Consider the following 23,557-nt stretch of genomic DNA (forward strand, 5'->3'; position numbering starts at 1 on the left):
TTTTTTTTGATGACGCATGCGCGGTGCGACGCTGGTGGCTGGTGTTGCAAGATTGGGTGTTTTTTCCGCTACTTATTAAGGCGTGTTTTCTATAGAAATCTGTCACCCCATTGAACGATGTTAACCTGAAAGAAGGCGCCGTTCACAGACACCAGAATGAACGAGTTCACAATGACGTTTATCAGGCATTAATACAGTACGTTCAGTTAACGTTCGCCCAAAATATGAACGAGTTCATGAACTATCGTTCAATGAACGCGTTCAGGCACAACACTGCTCCTGAGTATCCTTATGGTTGAATGCACTTATTGTAAGTCACTTTGGACAAAAGCGTCAGCTAAATGACATGTAATGTAATCATCATCTTCTGTGTGCAGGAGGAGTTCTCTGTTCAACTCGGGTTCACTTTGGCTCCGAAACAGGCATGTCCTGAGTTGGTCTTAAATAATTTAAGGAATTTTTGAAAACAACACAGTACAACAATGTGTTTGGCTGAATGGTAAAGTCTGGCATCAGTGAGTCTCGGACCATGCATCCCATTATTTTTTTTGCCCATTTTTCTTTTTATTCCCACTGTGTGTCTGTCCGTCGGTCCGCTTTTTCTGGTTGTAACTGTTCAACAAACACATTGGAAAAGTTAAGAGTTGTTTTATGTCAGGGAGAAGCTCTTTCACATTAAAAGGAGACCAAGTTGCTTTTTAAGAAAGGAGAAAAGGGAAATACAATCTACTGTATATGTCATCAGCATTAATAACTGGTGCTTGCCTTTAAATTAAGTTATAGGTCATCTGCCACTATGAAGATGACGACTCATATTTTGGTTTGTCCATTTTTTTATCTCTCACTTTCTATCTTCCTGCAGGGTCATCGGTCATCCAATCAGCTGATCTCTTTTCCAACGGTTCATGCAACACAACCTCGAATGATTCAACATTCTGCACTGTTGTGGACAAAGAACAGAGTCCAGGGGGTTCATATAAAGCTCTGGAGATGTTTTTCATTGCACTGGTTACTGGATCGTTGAGCTTTGTGACCATCACAGGGAATATTTTAGTTATGCTTTCCATTAAAGTAAACCGTCACCTACAAACTGTCAATAACTATTTCTTATTTTCCTTAGCATGTGCTGACTTGATCATTGGTGCTTTCAGTATGAACTTATACACAGTTTACATCATTGTTGGCTACTGGCCACTTGGGCCGGTGGTCTGTGACCTGTGGCTAGCTTTAGATTATGTTGTCTCAAATGCCTCAGTGATGAATTTATTGATCATCAGCTTTGATCGCTATTTCTGCGTAACTAAACCCCTAACATATCCAGCAAGAAGGACAACTAAGATGGCAGGGCTGATGATCGCAGCTGCCTGGATCCTGTCGTTTATCTTGTGGGCTCCTGCTATCTTGTTCTGGCAGTTCATCGTTGGACAGCGAACAGTGCCGCCTGGAGAGTGTTACATTCAGGTACAACAATAAAAAAAAGCCAATATCAAAGTTGCAGCCACTTAAGGTCAGACGCATCAGTGACATTTAGTTTGCTTAGGCGATCCAATTACATATCATTTACCTGATGCTTTTATCCAAAGAGACTTACAATAAGAGAAGAGGTATTAGACTGGTAGTTATCCAGAATCAATGTAACATATCCGCATCAAATCAGAATCTTTAAAGTTTGCGACCGACATCTTTGACTCCATTTTTTTTTTAGCCCTAAGGCACCAGCTTTTCTATTTACTAGTATGGTTACTCTAATACCTCAAATATATATCTATGGATATTCATAACACACTTCCAATATGATGCAGTAAAACACAACACTTTGAACAACCTTGACAGTTGTAAGAGAAATGCAGTGTGAACATAAACCACAAAAGCCATGATTTATTTTATTTGAGTGTTGGATTCAAATAGACTGTCTTGAGTTTATAAACTAGCGATTCAGTGTATGTATTAAATGCATATGTATAAATTTTTCCTATGAATCACAGAAGGGTTTCTTTCTTTTTTTCGCAGTTTCTTTCGAACCCTGCAGTGACTTTTGGGACCGCCATAGCAGCATTCTATCTTCCTGTTATTATTATGACAGTCCTGTACATCCACATTTCCCTTGCCTCGAGGAGCAGGGTCTCCAAACACAAACCAGAGAAAAAAGAGAAGGGAATAAAGTAAGGAAAAAAATGCACTAACCAATTCTCAATTTAAAGTTATGGATATAACCATGGATCAATCAGATAGAATCATGACCATCACCCTGAGTTGTGTCATCCTCTCGAAAATGTATCTCAAGAAAGAGTTAAGACAGACCTTAGCGCTTAAAGCTTGGCTCGCTATCTAAGAGAGCATCTAGCCTTTTTTAAAGACTTAACTGCTCAGTAATAAAGCTCATAGTCAGCAGGGGGGTGTTGGGACAACAGGTGCACTGTTCTTGACGTTGAAACCGCACTAAAGACCGCACAACGTACTACAGAATTACAGTTTGAATATTAAAATCACACATTAATATAAACTAGAAAATATATATTTATATATAAAATATGATTTACCTTAAAATTGCAATGAAAATTGTTAATTTGTTCGTATAGACACACCATTATATAATGGTCTAGATCACATGTTAAACTCGCGGGCCATGGGCCAAGCCCGGCCTGCCGGGTCATCCACTGCGTCCGCCGCTGGTGATCGTCGCTGTTCGCCGGATCGTCAGCGCTTTCCCACCCTGTGATTGTAATGGGCTGGCCCGCGTTCGATTGAAGTGGGCAGTATCTGACCCAAACCTGAAATTAGTTTGACACCCCTGACCTAGATATTTAATCACAGGTAATTTTTGTCATTTTACATACATTTTTAGTTAAAACAGTAAAATACTAAATAAATAATACAGTAATTGTTTTGAACAAATTACAAAAGGACCATTTGCAGAATTATATTTTTATTTATATATTGTGGATGCCTGAAAGTCAGTGATTTTCTAATGCTGTTTGCTTTCTGAAAAATGCTTTTTTTCTAGAACTCCCAGCTTGATGAAGAGTCACCTATTTAAGCAGAACAACAACAATGAGACCAGTCCTCAGGCCAGTCCCCGCTCTACTCCCAAGCTCAGTGTAGATTCCTCAACCACTGCACTCGAGGCTGTGAAGAACGGCAGAGTGCAGGAACCGAAACTTGTTCAGGCTCCAACACAACCCAGTCCGGGAACCACACAGGTGCTAACTCACGAACCATTAACTTGAATTGTGTGTTAGCTGTAGTTAATCAGAAGCTTCATAGTTAGTGTGCTATTCATCTATCTATCTATCTATCTATCTACCTACCTACCTAGGAGGAAAAAGAGAGCTCCAACGATTCATCCACAGCCTTTATTCCTCCCACAGAACCAAAGGACAACACCAACAATTCTGTGATATCTGAGGTGGGTATGCAATGGTTGGATATCTGCTTTTATACCCTGACGGTCCCCTTAAGAGGGATGGAACTGAGCCAGAACCGAACTATCGTATACTCATCATGAACAAATGCTTCACCTGGTTTGAAGTGTTAGAGTCTTGGCTATTTTTTTTTCTTCCACTTTTCGAGGGAGGTTGACCTCTGTTGTGACTTGCGGAATCACAGTCTTAAAACATCGGGGATTGATACAATCGCACCCTTCACAAGTTCATTTGCGGGTATTGTACCCCTGTCCTTCATCTCCTCTGGTATGGAAGTAAATCTGTGTCATCGGGGGTTGAAATAAAAAGGTGATTGAATTTCTAGCACTGAATATTTATGCATTGAAATTATGAACCTGAATGTTTTTCAACATTAAAACGCCGCAAAAAAATTCAACCTAAAAAAAATCACTTAAAATATTCAGCCGCAAAAGAAATGACGGTTACAATATTCAACCCCAAAAAATTCAGCCGTGAGACACCAACATCCGGGACACTAAGGTAGAGCAATCGATTCTAGATTCAAGATCAGGAGCGTGCGTCAAGCTAAAGGAGCAAGCACCCAATACACCTTGGGCTTCGGATTGTAGCCATGTCCAATAATAACGGGGCTTTAACTCTGTACGCCATCAGGAAACAGGAAACGTTTATTGCCATAGTATGTTGTACATACATGGAAATTGTCTTGGCGGAAGGTGCATGAAGACAGTACAATAAAGACAACATAGTGCAAATGAGATAAAAATAGAATAAAATAAAAGTATAATAAAATATAAAATATAAGCTATGGGTTAGTACGCTAAAAACTAAAGCAAAAGCTATGGGTTAGTAAGTTAGAGGAGATAAGATAAAATTAGGAATAAAAATAAGGATAAAGTGCACCAGCTAAACAAAGTGACGGGTGACAGGTGAAAGTGACACAGTGATGATGAGCATGGGAGTCAGAGTCAGTTAGGGGGGGCCCGGGCTCTGTTGATGAGCCCGACTGCCGAAGGGAAGAAACTGTTCGTGTGGCGGGACGTCTTAGTCCTGATGGACCTCAGCCTCCTGCCGGATGGAAGGGGCACAAACAGTTCATGTCCAGGGTGGGAGGGGTCGGCTGCAATCTTTCTGGCCCGCTTCAGAGTCCTGGCAGCGAACAAGTCCTGAAGAGACAGAAGATTGCAGCCAATCACCCTCTCTGCAGAGTGGATGACACGCTGCAGCCTGCCCTTGTCCTTGGCTGTGGCTGCAGCGTACCACACGGTGATGGAGGAGCAGAGGATGGACTCGATGATGGCTGTGTAGAAGTGCACCATCATCGTCTTTGGCAGGTTGAATTTCTTCAGCTGCCTCAGGAAGAACATCCTCTGCTGGGCCTTTTTGGTGATGGAGCTGATGTTCAGCTCCCACTTGAGGTCCTGGGTGATGATGGCGCCCAGGAAACGGAAGGAGTCCACAGTGGTGACGGGGGAGTAACCCAAGGTGAGGGGGGAAGGTGGGGCTGCGTTCTTCCTGAAGTCCAAGACCATCTCCACTGTCTTCAGGGCGTTAAGCTCCAGGTTGTTCTCACTGCACCACGTCACCAGGTGGTCAGACTCCCACCTGTAGGCGGACTCGTCCCCACCAGAGATTAGTCCAATGAGGGTGGTGTCATCAGCAAACTTCAGGAGCTTGACGGACTGGTGACTGGAGGTGCAGTTGTTGGTATACAGGGAGAAGAGCAGAGGGGAAAGAACGCAGCCTTGGGGGGAACCGGTGCTGATGGACCGAGAGGCAGAGACGTGTTTCCCCAGCTTTACGTGCTGCTTCCTGTCGGACAGGAAGTCAGTGATCCACTTGCAGGTGAAGTCGGGCACGTGCAGCTGGGAGAGTTTGTCCTGCAGTAGAGACGGGATGATGTTATTGAAGGCAGAGCTGAAGTCCACAAACAGGATCCTGGCGTAGGTTCCTGGGGAGTCCAGATGCTGGAGGATGAAGTGGAGGGCCATGTTGACAGCATCGTCTACAGACCTGTTGGCTCTGTAGGCGAACTGCAGGGGGTCCAGGAGGGGGTCGGTGAGGGACTTTAGGTGGAATAGGAGTATCCGTTCAAAGGACTTCGGTCAGTGCGACGGGCCTGTAGTCATTCAGTCCTGGGATCCTGGGCTTCTTGGGAACAGGGATGATGGTGGAGGCCTTGAAGCAGGCTGGGACGTGGAGGTGTTGAAGATGGCGGTGAACACAGGAGACAGCTGGTCAGCACAATGCTTCAGGGTGTGGGGCGAGACCGGACCGGCTGCTTTCCGGGGGTTTTGTCTTTTGAAGAGCCGATTGACGTCACTCTCCAAGACAGAGGGGCAGTGGGGGAGGGGAGAGTAATCCAAAGGTGTGTGCACCTGATGGGTCGGGGGAGGTGGTGGAGTTGTGGGGTATGGAGTCAGTACATTATTTTTCAAATCTGCAGTAGAACTCATTCAGCTCATCTGCCAGGCGGAGGTCATTCATGGAGTGGGGGGTTTTCGGCTTGTAGTTTGTGAGGTGTTTAAAGCCTCTCCAAACCGAAGCAGAGTCGTTAGCTGAGAACTGATGTTGGAGTCTCTCTGAGTACAGTCGTTTAGCGTCTCTCACCGCCTTGCTAAACCTGTATTTAGACTCTGTGCACAGGTCTTTGTCCCCACTCCTAAATGCCTGATCCTTCTGCAGACGTAGTTTCCTGAGTTCCGCTGTGAACCAGGGTTTGTCGTTGTTATAACTCACCCTGGTGCATGATGGTACACAGATGTCCTCACAGAAGCCTCACATGTAGGAAGTTACAGCCTCTGTGAACTCATCCAGTTTGTCAGAAGCAGTCCTGAAACCATCCCAGTCTGTGCAGTCAAAACACGCCCGAAGATCCTCTAGAGCCTCGCTGGTCCACTTCTTGGATTCCCTCACCACTGGTTTACAGAGCTTTAGTTTCTGCCTGTATGCAGGAATCAGGTGGACCACGACGTGGTCGGAGTGTCCGAGGGACGGCGTGATAAGCCCTGCTTGCTGTAGTGTAGCAGTGGTCCAGTGTGTTCTCCTCTCTGGTCGCGCATTTAATAAATTGTTTGAACTTCGGAAGTTCATGGCTGAGGTTTCCTTTGTTAAAGTCACCGAGGACAATAACCAAAGAGTCCGGGTTGGTCCGCTCCACACGTCAGTGTGGCAACGTATTAAGAAATACATAAAAGAACATATAATGTTCACCCTGAACCAAAACGTTTGCTTGCCACTGACAATATACAACTTAATTACAAGTATACAAATCAGCGGAACATCCAACAAGCTCGGTTGGCTGAGTGTGTAATGCAGCTGCTTTGTGGCACGATGTTATTTTGCGCGACACGTTTCGAATCCTGGTTGTGGCGAACTTTTAATAAATGTTCTTTTATGTATTTCTTCATACGTGGCAGTGACGTAGTGCTCACTTATACAATCGTAATTGCTGCAATGGATATGGGATGCATTTTTGAACATTTTCAACAATATGTTTGCAAATGTGTTACGACTCAAGTGACGGAGGCAGACAACATCTGCCTGTCGGGGGAAAACAAACACGCACGTGTAGCCAAACCAGTAGGTTCAAAAACCAATAGGCACGTAACACCGTCATTGAAAAATGGGTTCTCGTTTCAGACTTTATGAGCAAATACAGGATCCCTTTGAGTTAAATTCTAAAGCCTCGCATTAAGACGTACATACCTTTATTTAAGACTCTGCGCTACTTGCAGGTCGCTGTGTTGTGCCAGATCCTCAATAAAGTTTACCCATGGTCATGAAAACTCATTCAACGTTACGTGGACTTTGAATGCCACTTAATATCCAACTGAGATCGGCTTGTGCCGCTCAGAAAAAGGATCCTTCCACCGACCACTTTCCGCACTCGGCGCTACTGCGGTTATTCCTGCATGTCCTGTCGGGTTTATGCGTCTCCACGCTCCGCTAAAGCCGCTGCCCCCCCACTACGATACAGCGGCTCATGTGCCTCTTCAAGCGCGTTCCTGGTTTCAAAACTCCGCCAATCATTCCTAACAGCTTGTCGAAGGATCTCAGCATCATTAAATGTATTCAAAACTAGAAGAAGAGGTGTATTCTGAGCAGCTGTACGCTCTCGTTTAATTTCCGCTTAGTTCATGTCCAATACAGTCTGTTAATGTACAAATGTCCGCTGTCTATCACGGAATCTTACAGACACAAACCACACTGATGGCATAAAGAAGAGTTAAAGACCTGTTTCTATTGGACATGGCTACAATCCGAAGCCCAAGGTGTATTGGGTGCTCGCTCCTTTAGCTTGACGCACGCTCGTGATCTTGAATTTAGAATCGATTCCTGTATACACCTGGCCCCCCTCCTGGTGAGGCATTGAGTCACCCAGTTCTCCACGGTGGTAAAGTCGTATTTTAAGAACACTCTAAACAGAACTTTAACAAAAGAAAACATCCAATCGAAACAAGTCCAGAAATTGTGAACTTGGCGGTGTAAAAAGAACAATCCGTTGATGCTAAATGCGGCAAATAGCATGAGGGAATGTGTTGGATCCATGCCCCATCCTTACGATTTTTCTCAGGCAAACAAAGTTTAGACTTTTGCCTATGTAAACATTGTCATGAACTGAAGGAGGACTCTCTCTTCACAAGTTGTTGCAAATGCTGGCAACATTTCCTGCATTTGCTTCTTCTATGACCAATTCAACCTAAGGATGTTCCACTTGACACAAATGCACCTCCTTCCATTTGTGTCAGTGGCTGCTATGTTGAGAGATAGTTTGCGTTTGGCCTCAGAGTTTTAATCTCTCATCTTTCAGTCCCCTGCAACCTAGAACCCCTTGTTATAGGTACCATTCTCCTGAGCGTTGATGGGCTGTAATGTCCAAATAATCCCCTCAACAGTTGTGATCCTAAAAAAAGTTGATTTGTTTTCTAGCCATCATGCTGTTCCTACCTGGCAAAAACTAAATCCAATTTCTGGACCAGTTCATCCTCAGGCCAGTCCACATTCCTGTTTATCACAAAAGCATTGCTAAGTTTATTCAATTTTTCGTTCCATGAATTCAGACGCTTTGAAGATGGCCCGTCAGTTTTCAGCCAAACCCCTGTCTAACTACTGGCTGGAATCAGGATCAGGAATCACGAAACATTTATTACCATATGTCAGACATACAAGGAGTTTGACTTATCGGTCGGTGCATGACAGCAGACAGTTCACCGGACAACAAAACAACATAGTGCTATGGGTTAGTTTGAAAATAAAAAATAAAGTGCACCAGCAAACAGAAAGTGACAAGTGTTTGTGCATGTGGAGTTTGAAGAAAGTAAACATGGGATGATAAGTCAGTCAGTGGGGGACAGGAAGAAACTGTTTGTGTGGCGTGACGTATTAGTCCTGATGGACCCCAGCCTCCTGCTGGTTGGAAGGGGCACAAATAATTTTTGTCTGGGGAGAGAGGGGTCGGCTACAATCTTTCTAGCCCGTTTCAGGGTCCTGGAATCAGTCCTCAAGAGACAGAAAATTACAGCCGATCACCCTCTCTGCAGCCTGGCCTTGTCCTTGGGTGTGGCTGCAGGGTACCACACGCCAACACAGGATGGACTCGATGATGGCCGTGTAGAAGTGCACCATCATAGTCTTTGGCAAGTTAAATTTCTTCAGCTGCCTCAGAAAGAACAACCTCTGCTGAGGCTTCTTGATGATAGAGCTGATGTTCAGCTCCCACTTGAAGTCCTAGGTGATGATGGAGGCCAGGAAACGGAAGGACTCCACAGTGGTGACGGGGGAAGGTGGGACTCCGTTCTTCCTGAAATCCACAACCATCTCCACTATCTTCAGAGCGTTGAGCTCCAGGTTGTTCTGGCTTCACCACGACACCAGATGGTCGGACTTCCATCCGTAGGCGGAGATCAATCAATCAAATGTCATCCGCAAACTTCAGGAGCTTGACTGTGACTCGAGGTGCAGCTTTTCGTGTACAGGGAGAAGAGCAGAGGGGAACCGGTGCTGACTGTTCGAGAGGCTGAGACATGTTTCCCCAGCTTCATGTGCTACTTACTGTCAGGAAGTCAGTGATCCACATGCAGCCGGAGTCGGGCACGTGCAGCTGAGAGTTTGCCCTGCAGCAGAGACCGGATGATTGTGTTGAAAACAGAGCTGAAGTCCCCACAACAGAATCCTGACATAGGTTCCTGGGAGTCTAAATGCTGTAGGATGAAGTGGAGGGCCATGTTGACAGCATCGTCTACAGACCTATTGGCTATGTAAGCGAATTGCAGGGGTGGGACAGGACTATCCGTTCAAAGGACTACAGGAGGTCAGGGTGACGTGTCTGTAGTTATTCAGTCCTGTGATCCTGGGCTTCTTGGGAACAGGGATGATGGTGGAGGCCTTGAAGCAGGCTGGAAGGTGGCATGTCTTCAAGGAGGTGTTGAAGATGACAGTGAACACCGGAGACAGGTGGTCTCTGCACAATGGACAATGCTTCAGGGTGCGGGGGGAGACAAAATCTGGGCCGGCTGCTTTACAAGGGTTTTGTCTTTTAAAGAGGCTCGTATGGTGCGTTTCAACCAAGCGGTGCGGTACGGTACGGGTCGCTACTCTTTTGTTTGTGTCTCCACTGCCAAAAGTTGAGAAAAGTACCAAAAATCCGAACCGTACCGTACCACTTTTGGCTTACCCTTCCGTTGGGGTACCTGGCACAGTTGTTTGGTACTAAAGGGTGGAGCTAGACTCACTGCAAAACGTTGATTGGTTGAAAGAGTTTCGTCATTCGGCTGTATGTCGTCCATTGTTGTTTGCGGTTAGCTTTCCGGGTGATCAGAGGCGTGAGCCCCTTATGGGCTGGGGGAGGGAGGTGGTGGAGCTGTGGGGCATGGAGTCAAGACATTGTCTATCAAATCGGCAGTAGAACTTGTTCATCTCTTCTCCCAGGCGGAGGTCATTCATGGAGTGGGTTTTTTTTGGTTTGTAGTTTGTGAGGTGTTTAAAACCTCTCCAAACCAAAGCAGAGTCACTTGCTGAGAACTGTTGGAGTTTCTAAGAGTACAGTCATTTTGCTTATCTCACCCCCTTACTAAATCTCTATTTTAACTCCGTAAAAATCGTTGTCCCCACTCCTAATTACCTTATACTTCTGAAGTTGTAGTTTTCTGAGTTCTGCTGTAAACCAGGGTTTTTTGTTGTTATAACTCACCCTGGTGTATGTGTTACGCCCCTGTAAAAGAGGAAATATGAAATAGGATACGGACAGTGTTGTCCATAGTTGTAATGTACATGAAAAGCATAATAACACATTTATACACTCAGTATCGCACTTAAACATGTTATTTTCCCTTTGCGGTAATATGAGATTATACAATTAAGACAAATACAATTCGATCAGTTATGGCTCCATATTACTCAAATGACCTGAGCCAGCCTTTAAAGTGAGTTACCAAAATATCAAATATGTTTGCAACATCGTAAAAAAACATGGGAAAATAACCTTGAAAAAAAGTACAAGACTCTTTCCGTTTCACATTAAACACTCTCTCTTTAGCTTATATAACACAAATACACACAGAGAAACCGGCACTTGCAGTGTTCTATTAAGTCCCGCTTTGAGCCCAGGCTGCAATTGCCGCCATCTTGTCTACCTGAGGACGTACCTGCCCACTCCCCAAGTAATACCCCAAATACCGTACCTCCCTCCATCCAACTGCAATCTTCCCCGGGTTGGCGGTGAGCCCGGCCCGCCTCAGCGACACCAGCACCGCGTCGCTCCGCCGCACATGCTCCGTCCAGGTAGGCGGCCGCAAATGCGTCGTGCGGACGCAGCACCCTGTCCATGAGCCGCTGAAATGTGGCCGGGGCACCGAATAAGCCAAAGGGAAGCTTGGTGAATTGGTACAAAGCACACAGAGTGGAGAAAGCCGTTTTCTCGTTAGACTCTGACGACAGAGGAATCTGCCAGTAGCCCTTAGTCAAATCCAGGGTCGTAAAGAAGCGTGCAGTGCCCAGCCGGTCCAGGAGTTCGTCAACCCGGGGCACTGGGTAGGCGTTGAATCGTGATACGTCGTTAACCTTGCGATAGTCCACGCAGAACCGTACAGCCCCATCTTTCTTGGCCACCAGAATGATGGGACTACACCAGGCGCTGTTGGACTCTTCTATTACCCCCATCTCCAACATAGCCAATTCCTCCCGAACCACTTTTCTTTTGTGCTCGGGCAGTCTGTAGGGTCGTGACCTTATAGTCACCCCCGGGGGAGTCTCGTTTCGGTGCCTTATCAGGTCGGTACGGCCTGGCAGGGGGGGAGAACCCATCAGCAAACCGCTTCTGCAACCGGGCAATGTCTGCCCTCTGGTCCTCACAAAGACAGCCCTCACACGGGAGCGGGGTGGGATTGACCGCTTTTGGCACCTCCGGCCCCAGGTCCTCTCTTTCCGATAATGTGGAAACCAGAGAAACAGACTCCGCAACGGGGCCCGCGGAATGGCTGGTGAATTAACCAAGAAAGCGTTAATCGTAGACAAGCTTGTGGAGCGAAGGAGCCGTAGGGTTAGTTTCCTGTTGGTGATTGTGTGGAAGGCTGGAGAATATAAGGCCTGGAGCCGATTGTCGAGATGCCTTTCATCCGTGCAGGTCAATTGGTGGGAAGGACACCGCCCAGACCACGACAAATATGACAAAGAAAACCATTTTGCAGGACAAATTAAGCGTTGGGCTGCTCTGAATAGAATGATTGTTCTTGGTGTTTTCAAAATTAGAATGGTGTTTCGGAACATATGTTTAAGCAACTTATAAAAAGTTTGAATCTAATGGTTTTTTACTCCTTTTTTTAAATGGTGCACAATAACTGGCTAGAACTTAGAACAGGTCACTGTAAATATGGAAGTTTCTAACAAACTATTTTGGTTTTGTTTCAGGCTGCAGCAATTCCCATCCCAGTTGGTACTACAAATCCTGAAGAGTCCAAGATGACCTCTACCTCAAGGTGGTCCAAGATAAAGATCGTAACAAAGCAGGCCGGAGACGAATGCATCACAGCCATAGAGATCGTCCCCCCTGTAGAGGGAGCCGAGAGGCATTCAATTCCAATCAGCCGACCCCGGACTGTTGCAAGAAAGTTCGCAAGCATTGCTAGAAGCCAAGTGAAGAGGAAAAGACAGATGGCTGCCAGAGAAAAGAAAGTATGTTTATGCACACTGCATGGCTATGAGGCGTTACAGGATAAATAATATGCGGCTTGCTAACTTGAGAGATGTTTATTACATGAAACGTCTGCTTATAGTGGGGACAACATCTTCTTACGGTTACATTTTTATAGTTTACATTGCAATTAATTTATTGCACTGGCTGGACATTCCAATGATAAATAATTATGTGGATATTGGTTTATAATTTTGTTGATGGATTATCAGACAAATATACAAAATTTAAACTGCTGTTTCCCTAAATGCGAAAATATGAGCAATACTTCTCCATAAAGCAAATTATTTCCCCACTAATCATCCATATAACGGGAAGTATTATGACAACAAACAAAACAAAAACTGGGGGTTTTGCATGACGGTGTACAATATTTTTGTTGATTACATGTGGGACTACCTAGTTCACCTCTGTGTAAATCGTACAAAACCGCTTGAGTTGGAGTTGAGTCTCAGTCGCCTCATTAGCTATCAGAATGACAGATGGCATTTGTAAAAGTCTCCCTACGCTTAAAAAATTAAAAATGAGCATGATCTCAGACCCCAGTTTTTGAAAAGTGTTTTAGAAAATAACCCAGCAAGGATTCCAGTAGGAGCCAGCCCTAATTGTAATCAATTAGTTTACTAGAAATTAAATGAAATAAGAAATTCAATTGTTGTTGCAGAATAAGATTATTCCATTGCATACAGTAGAAAGTACTAAATCAATATACAAAATTCTTAAATTTGACGGTGCCTGCTTTGTGGGCCTCTTCTCAAAACAAGAGGCCCACGAACCCCCTCGAGAAGCTCCCTCATTATTTTAGCATGAGCAGAACGAGGAAAAAATATGGATTATACCTCATTGTCTCACAAGCAACTGACAATATGCCCATTCAAATTGTCATTGTGTTGTGTCTCTTCCGTGAGAGTTTCTACAATTAAGAGGTAAAAGATGCAGGCCCGCCAGGGGGTCCAGCTTGTACGATGGAAGCCAAAGGCCAGACTCAAGCAACGATGAGACCGGTAGATTTACTCTAGGCAGCGTAGTGCAGTCTCCATTTCCTGCACTCCACCTCACCATTTGCCTGCAGATGGACTCCAGAAGACAAGCTGACATTGGCCCCAGTGGCCTGCAAATTCAGACCAAAAATGTGAGGTGAATTATGACCCCCGATCGGAGACCACATCAATGGGTAGACTATGCAGGCAGAACACCTGTAGCAGTAACTCAGCTGTCCCTATAGCAGAAGGCATATGGCTGGGCAGATTTGGAGAAGCGATCAATAACTGGCAGAATAACTGTTACCATCAAAACCCAAGAACATCATTTACCAGCCCCTGAAAAATGGCAGGGGCATTGAGTGAGGCCAAATGGCATGACCAGATACTCATACTGTCCACTGGGAGTATTGAAGGCTGCCTTACACTCATCCAACCTCCCTAATCCTGACCAAATGTTACGCATTATGTAGATCTAGTTTAGAGAAGATTTTAGCCGCTTGTAGCAACTCAAAAGCAGAGGAGATAAGTGGATACCTGTTTTAATGGTGATGTTATTGAGTCCTTTGTAATCTATACATGGTGGCAGGGTTTTGTCCTTACTCACAAAAAAGAACACAGCCCCTGCCAGGGATGACGACAGTCTAAGTCCAGCAGCCAAAGAGTTGTTAATATACTTCTCTATTGTCTTTGTCTCCGTCTCTGGAACAGACTTCAGGGAAAACAGTTGGCCTCTAGGAGGCGACATGCCCGGGAGGAGCTTATTCGCACACTCATACGGGCGGTGAGGTCGTAGTGAAGTGGCCTGGGCCTTGTTACACCTCCATCAGGTCATGATAGTCCTTGGAAACGCCGGTGAGATCTGGGTACTTAGAAGCCAGACGGACTAAGAGCAGGTGAAAGAGGCCTAATATTTTTCCAGTAGCTCAGTCAATATCGACAAGGGTACAGCCCCCCTCACATATCACAAACACCTGATCACTCTGCATGTCCATAAAGTAGTCCCATTACATTACATCACCCTTTCTTTGAGTCATTTAAGACATGCTGCAAAAAAATGTAAACATCTTCTGCATGACTAACTGTCCTTCGTAAAGTCAGAACAAATGTTTTATTAAGTAACAGTTTCATAACATATTTACTTGCAAAATGTATTCACGATTTAAACGTTTACTTGCACTTAAGTTTTATTTATTTAAGGAGAGAACCATTTGACATAAACCTGAACTATTGTTATCTGGGTGGACTACCAGTCACCAACATAGCTGCAGTGGATTATTCTGCCATTTGATGCAGGCTATATTCTAACTACTGAACATACTCTCCGTATTGGTATAGTGGTTTTACAACTCTGCCGCTGTAGGTTGTGCGTGTTGCAGTCTGTGTCGTTGCAACAGGAGGTGTGTCTGCATCAGGACCAGGTGTTTGATTCTCAGTCGTTCACCATACATCTATTCCTTCCTTCCTAGAAAGTCTCTGGAGGACTGTGGAGAGGTCTCGAATTCTCTGCAGTACGCCATTATCCGTCTGGACTAGATAGAACCGCGGTGTGTCACCTCGCTCAAGGACGAAGTGGGGTTGCTCTGTAGACCAAGAGGGCTAAGAAAGCATCAGCTTGTTTTAGGATCCGTTTGGCTGTCTGCCCAGCTCTTTCTGCCTCACAGGGTGTAGTGAGGGCTGGAAATGATGTGTCTGAAATCATACTCCTTAGAAAATTGCATGAAAGCCCTGCCTGAAAATTGGGGACCATTGTCCGTAATGAGTTCGTTTTGGCATCTCCATCTAGCGAAAATGTTCTTCAGATTAGCTCTTGTGGTTTCACCCAACATGTCATTGAGGTAGGCTATTTCTAATTATCGTAATAAATAGTCTACAACCACGAAGTAGTTCTGTTTGTTCAGCTCACATATATCAGCTGCTACTCTTTCCCATGGGCGATTGGTTAGCGGAGTAGTCATCAGGTTCCTTGTTGGTTCCTTTTTCTGTGTCAGCTTAGACTCGTGACAGTCCTTACATGTGCTGACAGCATCCTGTATATTTTTGCTTACTCCAGGCCACCACACACTACACCCAGCCCACTCCCGGCATTTCACACTGCCTTGATGTCAATCATACTGTATATGCGCTGTAATAACTCAGACCTTATCATTCGTGGCACTACTATTCTATCATTACACCGGTCCTTCTGAAACTGAGAGGTGATGTCTGGAACTGTAGTAGTCTTTACCTTGTCAGGGACCTTAACAGCATACCTGGGCCATCCCGACACCACGTAGTGTTGAACCATCTGCAGTTCGGCGTCCTCTAAGGTCTGCTGTTTGACCAGGTCCAGTTTGCTGGATGAAATGGGCCAAGACTTGTAGGTTGCTTCCTCATAGTCTTCTGATTTCCTGTGTGACAGCAGCCTGGGGATGTCTGGACAATCTATCTGCTATGATAAATTGTTTTCCCAGCACATAAAGCTGTGGAGTTGTAACGCATCAATTGCAGTAACAGTCTTTGACACCTCATTGGCACAGTTGAGATCTTTACAGTTTATTAAGATAAATAAGTGGCTTGTGATCACTCTGTATAGTAAAGGAATCTAATTCATAGAGGTACCTGGAAAACTTCTCACAGGCCCACACTACAGCGAGACACTCAATTAGCGCATAGCGATACTCAACATCTGTGAGTGTAACGGTATGCCGGGTGGATTTGGTTAAGTCTACATGATTTGATTCAGGTTATTGTGAGTCAAGGTTGTTACTTGGACAACCATTTCACAGGACACCAAAGAAACCAAAGAAATCGGATCTGCCCGGCCAAGAATTAAAATCCCCTTTTTTTGCCACTTCATTCGCACATTTGAGGACTTCATATTCAAAAACTTTTGCATACGCTTCAGAAGTGCAAACATTTTTAATATTCTTGGGGTTACTCAATTAGGGGATACATAAAAGTGCTCTCTAGCGCCCCTGTAAGTGCTCTCTCTGGGGAAATTTTTGCCCACTTTTACCGATTTACTTGAACCTTACCACACAGGTGCTCTTGGATGTGCTCTACAAAAAAATCATAATATGCAAAGAATGTTGATTCATTTTTCATTAAAGTTATGGACCAATGAAGTTTGTAAGGGGTGTGGCCTAGAAAGGAAAGACCTATAACTTCTATAGTATAGTAGAGAAGGCTGTTTTCCACTCATCAGACCGCGATAGTCTATGCATGGGCGAAGGCCCCCATCTTTCTTTCAACAAAAAAGAACCCGGCCGAAGCGGGCGAAGTAGAAGGCGTAATGAACCCCTTAGCCAGCTGCTCCTCAATGTACGCCTACATAACCGCGGCCTCCGGTTGGGAAAGTGAATAGACTCTACTTTGCGGTGGTGCTGCCCCAAGTAAAAACTCTATAGCACAATCACCTGTACGGTGGGGGGGCAGGTGAGAAGCCTCCTTCTCGCTGAAGGCCAGAGCTAAGTCGTAATACTCCACCGGAATCTCTTGAAAATCCACACCCTGGAGCGCCGCGCTGATTGAGTCAGGACCATGGACAGCGGCTTTGCAGTTCGCCTGACAGAAGGGAGACCAACGAGTGATTCCCCGGTCTGACCAGGAAATCTGAGGGTCGTGTCTCTCCAGCCACGGAAATCCTAGGATTATGGGGTGAGTTAATCGTGAAGAATTGAATCGTCTCCGTGTGCTGAGTCCCGAAGCTGAGCGTGAGGGGTTGCGTGATGTACTGCACCTCTCCGGACCCCAGAGGTGGGACAAAGTCATTGTTATGCAAGTCACAAGTAAGCCTCAAGTCGTTGCCCTCGAGTCCCGAGTCAAGTCGAGTCAAAGATGAGGCAAGTCCCAAGTCGAGTTCAAAGTCTTACCATTTTAGTTTCTAGTCATTTAAAGTCCTCTTATTATAGTAGGGACGGGGAACCCTGGGTGATGGTGCGCTGCCTCACAGACCTAGACTACGAAGGGAAGGGTAATGGCGGATCGACTGTGACTGTGTTATAGTACTTTAAAACGGACGTTGACATAATGTTGGCGAGGATTTCCATCGGAGTCTGAATCCGGGTTCAAAAATCCTGATTTTTGTAAGCATGAACGAGCTGTCTCGTTGATACGGTAAAATGGACTGCAGTGATTGGATGTCGCGCGCTCTCTGCATACAGGTGGCGCACATTTTTTTGACAGCAGATAAACAGAGCGGCGCGGCCATGTGAAAATGTTTTCCCCCAGTTTTCATGGGAAGTAGCAAGTCTTCTCGAGTCAAAAGGCTCGAGTCCAAGTGAAGTCACGAGGCATCGATGTTAAAGTCCAAGTCGAGTTGCAAGACTTTGTACGTTTTGTCGAGTCGAGTCTGAAGTCATCAAATTCATGACTCGAGTCCACACCTCTGGGGAACGCCCATCCAGCGCCTCCACGGTCACACCAGCCTCACATGCGAGGAGAGAAACATGATGAGATTTGGCAAAGGAAAAGTCGATAAAAGGTGGCCCTCAGATGTCCCGCCTCACCACAGTACATGCAGAGATGATTACGGAGTCTCCTCTCCTGCTCAGCCGTCGAGAGGCGGGTGTAACCAATCTGCATGTGTTTTGACTCGGCGCTGGGGGAGACACACTCAAGAAGACGAGGTCCGAGTGGTATGCGTTGTGAGCGAATCAGGTTGTCGAGGCAGATGGCAAGTTCCATTATTTGGTTCAAGGATTTACCATCGTCGCGGCACGCCAGCTCTCCCTGAAGATCCGAGTTGAGGCCCTTGCGATACAGGAGCTTTAGAGGTTCGTCCTCCCATCCGGTTTGGGCTGCCAGGGTCCGAAAGGAGAGTGTGTAGTCCGCTGCCTCCCTGGCGTAGCGTGACCAATAATTCTCAAGGATCCCTTCCTGCCGCTGCATGCTCGAACACCTCTCTAAATTGGGTTAAGAAGTCATCATAGGAGGGGAAAGACAGCTGACCTCCATACCAGAGGGCAGTGGCCCACTCCAGAGCCCGGCCAGTGAGAAGGGAACAGATGAATGAGACGCGGCTCGCGTCAGTGGAGTAGGACCGACTCTGTTGGTCAAAATATAGGCTGCACTGCAACAAAAATCCCTTACACGCAGAGGTTGAGCCATCAAACTTCTTGGGAAGGGATAATTTGGGTTGGTTAGAGTCGTTACTCATGGCAGGTGGAGCAGGGGGCGGTGCAGCTGGACTCGGAGCTCGATCCTCAGCCGCGTTTGACGGAGAGAGGGTTCAAACGGATCTCACCAGTTCCTTAGTGAGTGCGGTTAATCTCACCAGCTGTTGCCGATTCGCGGCCAGCTCAGACCCTTGAGAAGTTACCTCGGTGACTAGTTGATCTGCTGGATCCTGTTTTGGTGAAGTCTTCTGTGACAAAGAGGCATCCGGATCCATTCGCAGCACTTTATTCAAGCAGGCAGCGAAATACCAAAATAAAACCCAAAAAGCAGCCAAAGTGCAGGAGCTACCCCGTGGTCAAAAGGCAGAGCACACAAAGACCCGGGGTTCCAAAACTATAACCGAGTCCCAGTCGAATTCACAAGCTCCAAACAGAAAGTACTCTCAAGACAGGGCATAGGTACGACAAGACTTCACAAATGAACAGAGGACGGGGGAGTCTAGATAAAGGGGAGCTGGTGGCACACAGGTGGTTCTAATACAGTGATTAGGGAGGGTAACGAGAGCAGAGGTGGATGATGGGAGATTCAGTCCTAGTACTCAGGAGAGAGGGATCTAGTGGAACCAGGAGGAGGCGTTGTCGGGCGTTCCGTGACATTTACAGACCTGATGTGGAGTTTTGGATTTAAACGTGGAAAGATGCCCCCATAGAGCCCTAGTGATTTTTGAACAGATGTATTACAGGGAGACTTAAATACAGCTCTTGGGACTATACTATAAAACAAACAGGAAGTCATTCATAATTTTTGTTGGTGTGAATATTCCCTCTATTTTTGCACTGCACATTTATTGCAACAAAAACTATATTGACAAAAATGTTATTAAATTGACTATGAAAACTCTTAGTCTTAATATTATATCAACCTAAAGAATTAAACAATAATATTTAAGAATGAACAGCTAAATAATTGCAAATAAATAGTCCCCACAGATCGCATTCTCTTCCCTGATGGAATGGAGGGGATCCAACCTGTTTTAGTGACGCTTTGATTTCACAATTGCAAGATGCCCAAGTGGTTAGCTACAAGCCTTCCATTTAGTAGACCTGGGTTTGATTCCTGTAAGTCATAGTTTTTTCTTTAACTGCGTGTCCAGCTGATATAACAAACAAAGGAAGCCAGTTTACTCTCCTTGGTGAGGTTAATGACTTAACTTTCACACTTTAGAGGTTCACTAGTATCTTACTAAGGCTCTTGTGGTTTTATTTACAGTTTATACAGAATACTGAAATAGATCAAAGTGAGCCCCGGTAGACAAGTTATCAACCTGAATTGACAATCCATTGACAACGTTGCTGGAATCTCCTCTGCCTTAAGATTGCAAAAATTACTTTTAGCTGAAAGTACATGCACTGCAAAAAGCCAGCTTAAAAAACAAGAAAAAAGTACCTAAATTAGGTGAATATTACATAAAATGATCCAACAGAACAAGACCATGACTTGCAAAGATTTTCTAAAACAAGAAAAAATATCTAACCTCAACAAACTCACAGATACCTTAAAATTAGTGTGTTGTCACTGATAACAAGTGCATTTGCCTTAATACAATTAAAATATATAAGAATTATTTTCTCAATATGTTGGAAAATGTTCTTAAATAGAGAAATTCTGGTGCCATAATCTTGTCATGAAGCAACATAATGTAGCGACCCTGTTGGGGACTCGGTCAGGTAGCGTCACTCTCGGCGCTCCGGCCAATCAGACGGGACATGGGAGGGTCTGTCCGGGGAAGCATGACGTAGTTCCGGTTGTTGTGTTGTTGGAAGTGTTGACTGAGTGAGCTGGAGTTACTGTGTCGGACGCTGTGGTGTTTCGCTAATAAAAGGATCTCTGCCCGGCAACTATTCGTCTCAGCGTGTTAAGTATTCCACCACGCCCGGACGTTACATTGGTGTCAGAAGTGTCTTCGTACGGACGATATCGTTGAACCCGGTGGAAAGCTAGCGGTTAGCCTGCTGTGGGCATGGATCGTGTCGGCGGGACGAGCGGCTACGTTACGGTAAAGGAAGAGAGGAAAGAAGCGGAGGAGGGAGCTAGCGGGTGGTCGAAAGACATGGCCAGAAGTTTCGACGGAGCTACTAGGGGCGCGAGGGCTCGTTTGAGAGAGTCTGCAGTGAGGATGGCTAGGGACGCTGGCATCAGTCCCGCGGCGGATTTTCCCGCGGTTTCTCCGGGGAATGTAGCGTCAAACTACAATGGCGGCGCCCATCGCTCGGCAGTCCCTACGGTAAAAACACCGAAATACGACGGTAGGACGCCAGGGGAGGCTTTCCTGGCTCAATTTGAATTGCTGTCGCATGCAGGGGAATGGTCCAATGAGACTAAGGCACTTCAGCTGGCGTTGTGTCTCACGGGGGATGCGCTGTCATGCCTGCTGCTGCTGAGCCCTGAAGACAGACGTCGTTACCCAGCGCTGGTAGGGTCGCTCCAGAGGCGTTTTGGACAATGTTTGCAACCCGAACTCCTGCGGAATGAACTAAACAATCGCTGCAGAAGACCGGGAGAGCCGCTGCGGGCGTTGGCAAACGATGTGGAAAGTTTGTCACGGAGGGCTTATGCCCACATGCCCCCTGAAGTGCAGAGCGAGCTGGCGCGGGACCAGTTCATCAGGGCAATTGTTCCCACAGAGCTGCGTGTCCAGGTCCAGCTGCAGCACCCACAGTCATTGCAAGCGGCTTTCGAGTTGGCTGCGGAGAGAGAGCATGTGTGGGGTGCAGCGCCTGGAGGCTACCATAGTGAGGGAGCACCTATGGCCAGGGCGGCGATGGCGGTCCCTCCAGAGGCAGAGAAACCATCGTGGGTTACGGAAGTGACTGAACTGATCAGGGCTGTGTCACTACAACAATCACACCGGCCGCGACCCAGAGTCTGCTGGGGGTGCGGGCAACCAGGGCATTTGGCCAGAGAGTGCCCCAAACCAAACAAGTACCAGGGAAACGGCCCGGGGTCCGCATAGAAGGGGATACGCGGACCCCGGCCGTAACCCCGACCACAGCGCCACGAGCCTCGGCAACAGAAGATGACAACGCCAGCATGGAGCCCGTCGTGGCGGTGGGGCGCACTGGGGAAGGTGACTCGTTCTATGTGCCGGTTACCGTGGAAGGACTGCCCTGCTTGGCACTGGTGGACACCGGTTCGACAGTAACTCTGGTAAGACCAGACATGATCACAGACTGGACTCATCTTGACCCCACCTCAGTGCGACTTCGCACTGTTACCGGAGAGCTGGCACCCATGAAGGGCAGAGGTCTGCTGTCTTTATCGGTGGGAGGGGTGACGGTGTGCCACCCGGTGTGGATAGCTGCAGTTCAGGACCCATGCATTCTGGGTTTGGACTTCTTGAGGGCCACGGGCTGCCATCTAGATCTACAGCAAGGCACAGTGAGTCTCCAGGGAGGGCCTTCCGTCACCTTGCTCTCCACCCCCAACCCGTCCCTACCCCCCGGGCCTCCAACACCAGCGGCGAGTACGGTGGTGACGGTCCCCTGCAACGCTATCCCCCCCGCCTGCCCACGCGAGTCATCTAGGGTCTTTCTCCCGGACGTCCACACCATGAGCCGTGCAGTGGAGGCGCCAGCAGCGATAAAGGAGGTGTGGAGAAAGAACTGTGTCGGCCTGCAGCCGCAGCAGCAGGAGCAGCTGTGGCACCTTCTCCTGGACTTCCAAGGCAGTTTCGCCAAGAGCGAGGATGAAGTAGGGCAAACTCACCTAGTGCAGCATGAGATTGACACAGGGGACGCGCGTCCCATCAAGTGCCGCCCCCGCCGCCTGCCGATGGCTCGTCAACAGGCTTGTGATGACGCGGTCACCAACATGCTCCAGGCAGGTGTCATCGAGCCGTCCGACAGTCCCTGGGCAGCAGCAGTGGTCATGGTCCCCAAGAAGACAAAAGGATGGCGACTCTGTGCGGACTACAGGCCAGTAAATGGGGTGACCAAGAAGGATTCTTATCCGCTGCCCCGCATTGACGAGTCCCTAGACCTGGTCTCCGGGTCGTCGTGGTTTTCGTCCTTGGACCTCCGCAGCGGATATTACCAGGTGCCACTGGCCCCGGAGGCCCGTCCCAAGACTGCTTTCTGCACTGGGCGGGGGCTGTGGCAGTTTAAGGTTCTCAGTTTTGGACTTTGTAATGCCCCTGCCACTTTTGTAAGACTGATGGACAAAGTACTGGCGGGGATCCCCCGGCAGCAGTGCCTGGTCTACCTGGATGACATTCTGGTCCATGGTAAAACATTTGAACAAGCCCTGGCGTCGCTGCGGTTGGTGCTGGAAAAAATAAGAGCGGCAGGCCTGAAACTGCATCCGGAGAAGTGCCATTTCATGCAGAGGGAGGTGTCTTTTTTGGGGCACCGTGTAGGTGGCGAAGGCATTGGCACCATGCGAGAGAAGGTGCAGGCCGTCGCAGATTGGCCCACCCCCACCAACCAGAAACAGTTGAAGAGCTTTCTTGGCCTGGCCTCATACTACAGGAGGTTTGTGCGGGGGTTTGCTGGCACTGCTGCACCCCTGTTCCATCTGCTGCAAAAGGACCAAGAGTTTTCCTGGACGGGGAAATGCCAGGCGGCATTCAACAACCTGCGGTACGCCCTAGTAGAGGCCCCGGTGCTAGCCCCAGCCGACCCCAGCTTGCCCTTCACGCTGGACACGGATGCTAGCGGATCAGGCATCGGCGGAGTACTCTCTCAACCTTTCCCCGAAGGCGAGCGAGTGGTGGCTTACTTCAGCCGGGCGTTCAACAAAGCCGAGCGAAGATACTGCGTCACCCGCAGGGAGCTCTTGGCGGTGGTGCTGTCAATCCGGCATTTCAAGTACTACCTAAGTGGCCTGAA

At 47.1% G+C, this 23,557-nt stretch overlaps 1 protein-coding gene across 1 annotated transcript in view; it reads left to right on the forward strand.

Annotated features, from left to right (window-relative positions):
- The window catches only part of chrm4a (cholinergic receptor, muscarinic 4a), a 60,034-nt gene that overhangs the window by 13,606 nt on the left and 22,871 nt on the right, over window positions 1-23,557 (forward strand). The window contains exons 2-6 of the mRNA XM_037459113.2: window positions 863-1,461; window positions 2,011-2,162; window positions 3,005-3,200; window positions 3,317-3,406; window positions 12,309-12,572. Of these exons, the coding sequence (XP_037315010.1) occupies window positions 863-1,461; window positions 2,011-2,162; window positions 3,005-3,200; window positions 3,317-3,406; window positions 12,309-12,572 (1,301 nt within the window). The remainder of the gene's footprint in view (window positions 1-862; window positions 1,462-2,010; window positions 2,163-3,004; window positions 3,201-3,316; window positions 3,407-12,308; window positions 12,573-23,557) is intronic.

This window comes from Pungitius pungitius, chromosome 3 (assembly GCF_949316345.1).
Source record: "Pungitius pungitius chromosome 3, fPunPun2.1, whole genome shotgun sequence".
In the NCBI taxonomy this organism is placed as follows: domain Eukaryota; kingdom Metazoa; phylum Chordata; class Actinopteri; order Perciformes; family Gasterosteidae; genus Pungitius; species Pungitius pungitius.